At 40.6% G+C, this 12,047-nt stretch overlaps 1 protein-coding gene across 1 annotated transcript; it reads right to left on the reverse strand.

Annotated features, from left to right (window-relative positions):
- Positions 1-24: 24 nt before the first annotated feature.
- On the reverse strand, positions 25-7,383 carry LOC133912231 (pentatricopeptide repeat-containing protein At5g02830, chloroplastic). The gene is made up of 12 exons (XM_062354869.1): positions 6,724-7,383; positions 5,454-5,541; positions 4,990-5,194; positions 4,433-4,540; positions 3,934-4,098; positions 3,302-3,856; positions 2,665-2,730; positions 2,473-2,553; positions 1,724-1,821; positions 1,045-1,255; positions 769-829; positions 25-676 (listed from the first exon to the last, which is right to left on the reverse strand). Exons 1-12 carry the CDS (start codon positions 7,211-7,213, stop codon positions 363-365), a joined length of 2,442 nt encoding a protein of 813 aa, XP_062210853.1. The 5' UTR covers positions 7,214-7,383; the 3' UTR covers positions 25-362.
- Positions 7,384-12,047: the final 4,664 nt, after the last annotated feature.

Here is a 12,047-nt window from a genome sequence, read left to right on the forward strand (position 1 = left end):
GTAACAGTTGCTGCCAGATATATGTACTGAAAGTTGATATCACAACAGGAAAATTGAATGTTAGAACTATCATACCTGACATGAATTCTTGAGAAGCACTTCAAAATTTCAACCTGAGATACAACCCTGTTGAGTGATGCAATTGGATTTACAGAATAAAATTTGTGATGCTTTGGTATCTGAATGCACTGGGCAATACCCAAGGCTCCATTGGCTGTCATGTAAGCAAGTCCTCCTAATCATGTTGTTTGCTGGGACACCGGGAGCAATAACCTGTTTAGATATGTACATCATCCAATCCTAGGATAACTGTGTTAATCTTGGAGGTATAAATGGAAAAAAAAGAACATCTAAAGGAAATATCACTGTACAACCCTCACAGCTTTCTTCTTCAACCAATGGTTCAGCGAGTTGATAGGGATTTTTATCACTCCCTGTGGTTTCCTGGCAAAAAAATTAGATGCTTGCTCTAAATTACTCCTAGATTTAGTCGGAGCTTTGGGTTTTGATGAAACAGGAGGACGGTTTCCAGGTCCGATCAAAACTTCGAGACCCAGGTCATCCGTCAAAACAGTAACTATTGCATGCTCGACCTCCACAGCACTCGTTTCAACTACAGAGCTTGGTGTCTTCTCATTACCAGTGATGATGACCACATCATCCTGGATTGCTCTTCCTAGTCAAGGTTAAGAGTAGGGTGTTGTCAACTAGAAACTTAGCATTGCAGGTTTTGACTGTAATACAGATAGAATAGACAGCTCACTTTACCTAGTATATACTTTTCTTTCATCTTCCGGAGAACAGAGAGAACAACAATGCGAGCTTCAACCTGTGAAATCAATAGTTAAGCATACAAATTAGGGATAGTATCTGTTATGACAGGTCATATTCTAATATCAACAGAATCAGGTATTATGTTCATGCCAAAGATCGTCAGGTCTGCAGCTCATAACTTTTCTTATTTTAATACAAAGATGTGCAGCTCTTCGTGTTTCCCCTAGAAAAGAAAAATGTCATATCATAAGTAAATAGGTTGTCAATTACCTTTGAAAGCCCGCGAACATCGACAGTTTGGTTTTGATCAACATCTTCTTGCAAGAATGTTGCTACTTTCTCAAGCAAAAGGTTGAATGATTCTTTCTTCTTATGTTTCAGATCCAAATCGTAAAAACCTCGATTTCCACTGTGACTAGACAGAACTCCTTCACACCATTCCACTATTAATTCCTTGAGATAATAGTCATTTGCTTCATACCTGTCAAGGGAACACTGTGGAATTTAATGCCAAAAGAAAACATATACAAATACCCTATGTAGACTATGCAGTCGTTATATCAGACTAACAGGTTGTCAGCATGTTCCCACAAAGCAACAATGGAATTAAGAGCAGTAGACACCTACATATGAGATTATGAACTTAAGACTCACTGGATGATCAATCTTCTGCTGATATTTGTCTTTAAAATGATTGTAGCTTGAAGGACTTCTAGTGTGTATTATCTATGTTGTATTTTAATGAAAATGCCTCTCTTGTATACTGGAATGTGTATAACAGATAAACCCTTTTCTGTTTGAAGAGAAAGGTAGCTCTTCATCATTGCATTTTTGGTCAATTGTTGTCTTCTCAAAGCAATAACTAATCTAGAAAGATAAAGGTAAAAGAACTTTTGTTGACCTCAAAAGTGTGTGAAAGAATCAATGTACAAATGTTCTAGTCGCGTACCCTGCTTTCCTCATTTCCTGGTAGATTGCTAAGCATTGCTGGACTTCCTGTAATGATCCGTATTTGCTACGTGCTGTCAGGAGAGTTTTGTATGTCACCTGAAAAATGAACTCATACCTCAGTATCTCATATGCAATTTGACATCAATGCAACACTTGAAAATTGACCATAAATTTCAGAAATTTATGGTCATCTAATAATGTAAAAGGCATTGATAAAAAAACCATGCAACCACGCCATGCATCATACTCCCTCCATTCTCAAATAGATGACGTTTAGGGATGCTTGCAGTCTAGAAACTGACCACTAATATACACAAAAAGTATTAAGATTTGTCACATGGAAATGGTGTTCATAGATTTGTCATGACAAATACTTTCAAATGATTATGTTTCCAATACATTTCAATAACAAATGCTTAGAAAAAGTAATGGTCAAAGACATGCATTGGATACCATGTTGATGTCTAAAACATCAAGTAAAAAAAGAACGGAGGTAGTACCGTACTGTTTAACATCAACAAGCAACAGACAATAACCAAGAAATCAACCCTGGATAAGTATCAACTAGCGCAGCAAATACTCTGGATAAGAATTGAGAAACTAGAGGTCATACTAGTACAGAAAGTGCCAAATAGTTCATGGATCAAAACAATAAATGTTAACATAACGAAAGCATCAAATCCTACTAGTTAAGAAAAGGAGCAAAGCATCAAAGTTTTGTACCATACATTTAAAATAGGGACTCACCAAATTTGGCTTCAGTTGGTGTGTTTTCATTTCTTCAAACAAGTGCAACGCCAACTTCAAATCTTTGCTTTCAACACATGCCTGGAGGAAACTGCAGCATAAGCTTACTGCCAAATCATAAGTTTATAACTAACATGAAGTGCACAATGTCCTGAATCTTGACCAAGTGAACTAGGTTTTCTAATGACCAACCTTAATCGCTACAGTGTATGCAGCGACATTAAGTCTTATTCCAATGCGCTGCATTCTTCTGAGTGCCTGTGCCAAAAAAAAATGGATAGCATTATTAATTCCTTACTAATAAAAGTATAACGCACTAAAATCATCATAACCCATATTTAGCAGGTAAGGACGTAAGCAGCATATTTTGTTTATTCAGATAGAAAACAGCATAACATTGTCAATCGGCATATATGATTGCATGGGAACTCTTTCATGGTAAGCCATAATCGTCGACTGGGAAGTATTGGAAAGCAATGCTAGATTGATAGAAGTATATTCTGCAACAGTTATGAGAACAGTAAAGAGTATTGTACTGCAAAGCAAAGTAATATGCACTGTAGCTACAGATGTTTGAAGGATTATTTGCCTTCAGAACTCCACAGGCTATTTAACTCTACTAATCAAACAGTTCAATATCTGGTGGATTGTCCATTAAATTTCTTGGCTTTCAGTCTACCAGAGGGTTGTCAGTTCTATAGAGTGGAATACTTCAACAGGGGGAAATGATGAGACCATATGTAGATGTCACAACAGGAGATATCCGGCCAAATATCATAGAAGCTTATGGTGTGCACAGAAAATACTGACATAAAGCTTCGGGACCAACCTGAATAGCACCATCCCTGTTTTGAGATGTACCATAGATATTCATGAGAATAGACCAGCTAATAATGTCAGGGCAAAGGCCGCTCCGCCTCATCTCATTCATAACAGATTTTGCGCGTTCACCATTAGTTCCACAGGCTTTCATCAAGATATTATAGGTTGTAACAGTTGGCCTAAATGGAACCACCAACACAATACCGCCATTACTTGGATGCTCTATACAGAATGTGAAACTGCCATCGAGACATCCTTTCTGTTCAGGAGATAGAGATATCCTGATTCCAGACTCCTTCCAGCTATAGAACAAGCGGAAAGCTCTATCATATTGGCATGACTTCACACAAGCAGTAAGGATAATATTGAAACATGGAGCAGTAGGTTGACAGCCATCCCTTATCATTTCTTCAAGAATCTCTATGGCACGATCAACCAGATCAGAATTTGCATAAGCGTTGATTAATGATGACCATGTGACTAGGTTAAGACGAACACCAGCCGCTTGCATATCCTTTTTTATGTTGGAAGCCATTTTCCACATTTTCACATCTGCAAACACCTGGAATTAAAGAGAAAAGAACTCTAGAAACCTTGAAAAGGCAAAATGTATGGACTACAGCAGCAGCAGCCTGATACCTTCATCATTGTACTATATGTAAAAACATCTAACTTTAAAAGACCATCACACTCCTTTTTCTTCATTTCCTCATAAATTTCTTGAGCCAAGTTGAATTCTCTGGCATTGCAGCATGTCTTCAGAAGTATGTTATATGATGTCAAATCAGGAGGGACACCAAGATTCTGCAAATTAATGGAGTCAAGCAGAGCATAAGGTCGCTGCACATAAGCTCGTTGAAGATATTCCGGCATAAATGCAGTAAAAAATTGGGAAAAGCATAACCAATTGCACACTGCACATATTCTTGTTAGTTAATATAATTCAAAACAACCTGAGCGAGAATGCAAGAACAAAAGAAAAAAAAAATAGGGGGCTCAGATAATAGAAAGTGAGAAGCACCAGTTACGAAAGGCAGATACAGGAGAAAGGAGTTTATAATGATGCAATAGAATCAATTCTCTTGAAGCTAAAATAACCTACCTATGAACAGCAACAATAAGGTAGAAGATGCATTACTTGCATATGTTTGTAGACCGAAAAGTTGTAGCTGAAACTATGGGCATTCACATTCATAAGGCTGTTGAAGACGTAGGTATTCGGAGTAATCTTATCAGCAAGCAGTCCCTGCATAAGAGTCACATATATAAGTGAAGGCTGGAACCTGCCTACCTGAGTTATTAAACAATTGGGCTACAACATGTGAATAGAAGGTATACTTTAAGTTAGTTATTAGACATCCCTCTTTCAGGGTTTCTAGATGGAGGGAAAGATGTAGGCTGTGATGAAAGAACATTATAAAGGAGGGATTTATCCTATTTTTTTAATTTTCTTAATTGATAATGGATACAAGGCTAGTCATTTTATTGGGACAACTCAACTTGACCCCTAAGAAACAATCTCTAAACTTAGGGAACTTATTTCTGACACATGGATATATCTTAAAAATATAAAGAAGCAAACTCAAATAACAATTCAAATTTCCAACTAACATTGTGTCAGCAGACCTGGTGGATAGTACTGCATGTCTAGGCTTGAGGTAAATTGAAATTGTGGTCAATAAAGATATCTGGTACCTCAAATATAATACGAGCCTGCACGGAAGAACCACAATGACCGCATATATCAATGATACTTCGGCATGCAAACATATTGATGCCTCCAGGCTGGATCTTAATAGCTCCGAAGACCGTTAGAGCATGTTTCAACACCTTCCTTTTCCCAAAAGCTTCCATAATATTGCAGAGTAAAAGTTGGGAATGAGGGAAGATGCGTGCATACCTACATGCAGAAAGCAATGCTTGAGCAGGTATCAAGACTGCCAGAAAGAGTATAAAATTTTAAGCTATCCCAACTGGAAACTCCAAGGATGAAATTATCAGACAGTAAAACCTCTGAACTGATTAATGATTTGTATTAGAAAAAAAAACTCTGCCACAAGAACATGTTATACTAACAGCAACAAACTTGAAGCAGTCACCATTTGTTGAACTGACAAAAGTCAAGACATAATAAATGAAGATATAACAAGTATGATCACCTTATCGCCATATCTGGGTCACGCTTCCTGACAAATATTTTCAATACATCCATTTGGTTCGCAATGCTTTGAACGAAGAATCCATACTCTAAACAAACAAAGAACAAAACAAAACCTTAACAATCAAAATTTCAAATTAAATGAACATTACAAGTAAATTACCAACCAACGCATGGCATGGGGGAACCCATAAAAAACTTTCACATAAACAGTGCTGTTTTCTAAGGATGCATGTACAGCAATGAAGACGTCCACCAATCAAGATGGCAAAACAGTACTTCCTCCAATCACAAAAAGAAAAAGAGTGGTGACATTTTGGACATTGAAAAGGTCTCTCCAAAACATAACTTTGACCACTAATTTCTATTGTGATGTATTTATAAAACCTAAAAAAATTGAAGAAAAAATATTATGAAATTACATTTCGAGGTGAATCTTTCCATATCCTTTTTGACTGTTCAAACTTAAAATTAAAAAAGATATCTCAGGCTCAGTTTAAAAAGTTTGACTACATGCAACCCAAAACACACTTTCTGTGAGCGTAGGGAGTATGTCGACAACATGTAGGTGAGTGCCACTTCATCAATAATTAAATTGCATTTACCTTGTAAAATAATTAAACACACAACAAGAACATAGACAGCAAGAAAGTGCTATTGGTTCGTGTTTGTCTGATTGTCATGGGCATCAAGAGTCAGAACATGTTTATTCTCAGTAGGAACTTTATGTTGCTACCAAATTCACTAGAAGTTTGCGAAGGAACCAAAAAACAGAACAGAAACACGTGCTTACATCTAACAATTAAACATGTAAATAAAAAATGACATTCTGCACTTTTTAGATGCAATGCATGCTATCTGTAAAAAATGCTATCCTGCACATTGATGCATGATATCTGAAATTGTCATTACATTAATTAAACAGGTAGCCAGGTACAAACCAATCCTTATATCAACTGCTAGGTAGCCATATCAAACAGATTGGTTCACTGTGCTGAAGTTAACATCCGAACCGCAGTCTATATACTGGCTACCCAAGTATATTAGCTAAACCACAACAACATGACCCGATCAATAACGCATAAAAAATTAGTTAGATTGGTGCATCTAAACTGAAAGGTACTAAGCCACGTCTACGAACTGGGTAGACAGTTGAAGATTGGTGCATAAGACTAAGCTATGCAAACTAAATCGCGATTGATGCACCACAAAGCTAGCTGCATCAACTGACTGAAGAAGCATAAACATGAAGTGGTTGGAGGCAACATTACGAGCTAGGGCCTCGACGACCTCGACGAACTCCGTCATGCGGCGCTCATCCAGCAGCATCCGGCAGGCGGCCCCAATGGCGTCGGAGGCTTCACCGTCGAGCATCGCAGCGGCGGGGACGCCGACGCGCTCGGCGTCGCGGAGGAAGTCCAGCACGTGGGGGAGGCCGCGGTCGCGGAGCGCGGCGGCGACGCCACGCGAGAGGAGGCGGGCGCTGATGCGCCCCGCGAAGCCAGCGTCGTCCCCGGCGGCCGCGCGGAGGCCCTCAGCGGCGAGGAGAAAGTCGCGGAGGCGGCCGGCGCCCGCGAGGTTGGAGGCGACGCGGGCGTAGTACTTGATGGTGGTGGGGTCCCGGCCGACGCCGACGTTGGAGAGGAGGGGAAGGGCCTTGGCCCTGGATTTGAGTTTGGGGGTCGCGGGTTGCGAGCGGCGACGGCGCCGGTGGGAGGGGGGCGGTGGCTGCGGAGACGAGGATGTCATGGCCAAGGCCATGGTGGAGGGTGGGGTGAGTGGGATTGGAGATGGGAATCAAAGGCGTCTACTGATGCTTCTGGTGCACGGGGTTTTCGAGTGGCGCCTGGCGCGGATATTTCCTTTCGTTTGGATAGGAAGCTGGCTGAGCGTGTCGAACTGACAAACTGTGGACACTGGACACTGCAGCCTTGTGCCGCGGGGGCGCTGCACGGAGGGGACGCGGATATTGGCGAGCAGAGAGGGTTTGCTGGGATGTTAGAGTATCGACGGTATGTATTGGGTTTAAAAGAACCATATGAAAGTATGGTATAGCGTATATACAGGTTATACATAAATCCTCTACAGTTTTGAAAGTGATTGCGTCGTACATCTATGAATGGTATGTTTTCTTTGAAATGACTAATAGTTTGAATGATATAAATGTTTGACACTGCTCTAACATTTTCAGCAGATTCATGGACGAGACTACATCTCCTGTGTCATACACTATTAACAGTAATACATATGATATAGGCTACTACTTAGGTGATGAAATTTACCTCGAATGGGCGATCATAATGAAACCAATTTCAGCACCAAGGGGGAACAAGAGCGTGCATTTCTCCACCATGCAAGCATCAGTCTGGAAAGATGTTGAACACGCATTTGGCATCCTGCAGTTGAGGTTCGCCATAATTCGTGGTTCAGAAAAAATTTAGAATTAAAGCACACTGCACAACATTATGACCGTATGTGTCATAACACAATATGATAATTGAGGACGAGAGGGGTGGCGCCAATGTGGAGGAGGTGTACGACGATATGGGCGAGAAAGCGACAATGCGTCGCGATCCAGACCAAGCCGTCCTCCAGTACATTGAAGTCACTGAAACAATCAGGAACCGGGTATTGCACCACCAACTGCGTGATGATCTGGTGGAGCACCTATGGAGTCGTCACGGAGCACAGTAGATCGGTCATCACGTTCCATCTAGATCAAGCATCATCGTTGTTCATGCCAGTTGCAATGCTAGTTTGTGAAGAATCGCATGTTTGTAATGAACTAGGCTTTCTCCGAACTTGATTACGTTGCAATGAACTAAGCTTATACAAAATTTTGCATATTGGGTAGCACAGAAGTAAGATCATGTAGGATATAGCCCAGCTTGCATTGAAGCAAATTCATCATCTGATGGCTTAGTGCAAATCCATGCAACAAGCAAATCCATACATAGGTACAAAATATTTGGAAAATATTACACATAGGTCGGCACAACAAAGAGTTCTCGCAAATTCGGCAAAAGCACCTTGCAAAGACATAATCAATGAACATCTACGGGTTGTGCACTATGGCACTCCAATGCGCCAGGATCTAGGATCTCTTACTGTCTCTTCCTATAGTGCTCTCTAAGGGGATCACTAACACTATCCAAGTCGACCTTTATTATGCGCTCGTCCTGATCATTTACTCAGATGAATGCCTGCAGACGCACGACCAAAATCTGCTCCTTCTTCAACTCCACCATAACCTTCTTTGTTTCACTGATCTCAGCAAGGTGACTTGCATACATCCCACCCGACACAGTAGGCAAAGATGTACTAGAGCTGATGTGTTCGATGTTGCGTTGTTCCAATGGGCCTAGAAAGGTCAGTAGAAGCGTTCGATGTTACGTCATTCGGCACTTCATTGCACGCTGCTTGGTTGGACTGTGTGTCGACTCCCTCTTGCATCTTGTGCGCATTCGTGAACTCGTGCTGTGTCACTTGGGGTGATCAGCAAGCATGACCCAGCAATGTGTGTAAGTAAACGATGACCCCTCAATCTTCTTGTACGCTCTGCAAGCCCGCGCTATCTGTGAATCGAGGAAACAATGAGAGAAGCAATATCATACAAGTATTGAAACAAATCCTACCGTTAAAAGTCAACAAAACTCCCATTGCAACCACTACATCCAAGCATCCCACAATAGCATGACACCAAAGTAATTGAAGTTTCACAGGATGGCAGAAAACACACACAAAATGAGTTAAAGATCAAGAATATTGTATCCTAAGATAAATATTTAAGTACTCCTATTACCTCACTCAAAAGAGAAAAGGGTCAGTATTTTACTATTTGGTAAAGACCATCCTTCTGTTTCAAACTAGTAGAGGCAATGCAACTACACACAAGATACCAAATCCTGTTGGAGACCACATGGAACTGGAATCCTGGAGGGTACTGGGAGCATAAAATACTGGTGGGGGTATGCCCTATCGTTTGATTTTGAATTATATTTGCTTTTAGATGTTGGAAAGTGAAAAGTGTTGAAGTTTCAAAAGAACAATGAGGGGAAAACTGAACATGACTGGAATTGGACCGGTAACCAGTTGCTCCCAGTTCCTTGCCAATGTCAGATAAATTGTTGAAAAGCTGTTTTTAAAAACCCAGAGTAGAGGTGGACAAAATTTTGCTATATCCTCAAAGGGCCCCACAAGAACCAGATGAAACTACTTGCACTTGAAGATCACATAGACTGTACTTACTTAATGTAACATCAATTAGAAAGGCAAAAATGTTAATATTGGTTCAGACTATTGAACAGATCCATGGATCTTGTTGCATCAAGGTAAGACTTCCATACTGTACATAAAGATCGCAAAAGGAAAAAAAAAATCTAGATCTCAAACACTAGCAAATACAACTCAGATAGTAGTCCATCTATTTTCAAGAGAACTTCATGACTTCAATGTATACAACATAAGATATGCATAAGGCTACCTTAGTTTATCAACATGCATACCAGAGATAAGAAATATCATACAAGTATTTGTGAGTTTCATGTGTTAGTAACCTTAAGACAATCAAAGCTTAATTGAAACTTATATACGTTGTCACGCTCGTTGGTCCCGCTAGGATTGAGCTGCTCCACCTTACTCACGTGCACCGCAAAACTTGCTAACTGCGTCCGTGATGAGCTTCATGTGGTTGATCAAAGCCTTCTAGGCATCATGGTTGGTTTCCTATACGTGTTGAAGTACTTGGCAATCCTGCCCCAGTACGTATCCTTTGACTAATCAGTTCCAACCACAGGATCCTAGCTCATGTTTAACCATGTGGACACGAGCAGCTCGTCCTCCTCGTCTGTCCACTTTGTTCAGTCCGTCTTCGGCTCTGCCTTCTTCTTCCTCTTGGAGGTGGTCACCTTCTTCCTTCCCTTATCCTCGCTACCCATGTTGAATTGACCCATCTCCTCATCGGGTACAGGAGTGTCCGCAACCATGAACTGGGCCATCTCCGAGGTAGGTGCAACAACAGAGGGTCCCCCCTGCATCTGCGGCCCCGACCGTGTCATCTGTTCCAATCCATCCTAAAGGAAACTCTCGTAAAACGGATCCATGGATCCCCTGCACATCACAACAAAAAGGAACATGAACATGCAGCTGAATGGATAATTCATTTGAACTCTATAAAGATATGCAACTGAATGGATAATACTCTTGCAACATGACACCCACAACTACTAATCTAAAGATATGTACACAACAAAGAAGTTTTTACTTCTAGGAAACCCCGGTGAACTATGCATTTGCGACAACTGCATTTGTATAGCACAAGTGAAGCACTAGTGTAGCACAAGTGATCCCTCAGCTGTTACTTTCAGTAGTTTAGGTACTTCTAACTTCCAGCTTGTACCATATTAATAAGAGTACCATGAACATATAGGAAAAATCCGTATCAAATAGGTTAGGAGGTTAAAACCATATGTGCACAAAAAATCATCTACAACATGATTTAAGCAGACCATTTATGACCTAAAATGTTACAACTAGTTCAAGGTACCTGCCACACATTATCTGAATTTCATATTTTCAGAACAGAACAGTTCAGTGCCACTATTGCACTGATACTTCAGTGCATTTCAGTGCCACTTTCAAACCGATTACTTGATCTTATACACTTTCAAACTGAATACTTGATATTATACTTCAGTGCAACTTTCAAACTGATAAGGGGAAGATACCTATATACACTGCCCTGCAATTTCATACCATGCTTTGAACTTGGACAACTTGATAATAACATGCCTACATACACTGCCCTTTGAAGGGAATTCCAGAAGTTTACCAAACATTTCAGCAACCATGCAATATGTTCTTAACACTTGAGTGTCACTTTCAAACGAGGAAGATACCAATGAAAGGCAACACTAGTCTAGTTCAGGAACCATGCAGTTTGTCCAGTTCAAGTATCAAACACCAACCAATTTGGAAGAATCCAAATGAAATTTAACAACTACGCACAACTAAAGATGCACAGTCAGACAATGGGTTGGCTATAACACATTACAAAATCAGACAATAGGTCAGCTACAACACATTACAAAATTAGAACACATGCAGCTTCAGTTCATACATTGCATGCCCAAATCTTTGCAATCTCATACTAACCAACTCTTGCCTACATAAACTAAAACAACATACAACCAGGGCAACACCTGCATTCATAAATTCATGGACTCTAGGCCTTGCAGGGTTCAAAGTACAACTGAACTCCCAAAATATCAAAAGGCTTGCTGTCCACAAATCGACACCATTTCACACTTCTAGTAACAAACACCCGACCCGATTACAGCCTCCACGAACAATCGGATTCAATGGACACGCAATCATCCGTATCAGCCCACGAAACATCATCTAAGCTCCAGTCAGCGGGAAGGACGTCATCGTCGTCAATTTCCTTGGATCCCGATGCTTCATCTTCAACGGGCACACTACTACTGTCGGGCGAACCAACATGGTTGGGCACGACAATACATAGTACATCCTCGACTTAGAAAACTAGCTGCTTTAAGTTCGCCGTAATGGAATCGACCTCCAGTAGTGCTCTCTT

The sequence above is a fragment of the Phragmites australis genome, chromosome 3 (genome assembly GCF_958298935.1).
Source record: "Phragmites australis chromosome 3, lpPhrAust1.1, whole genome shotgun sequence".
In the NCBI taxonomy this organism is placed as follows: Eukaryota; Viridiplantae; Streptophyta; class Magnoliopsida; order Poales; family Poaceae; genus Phragmites; species Phragmites australis.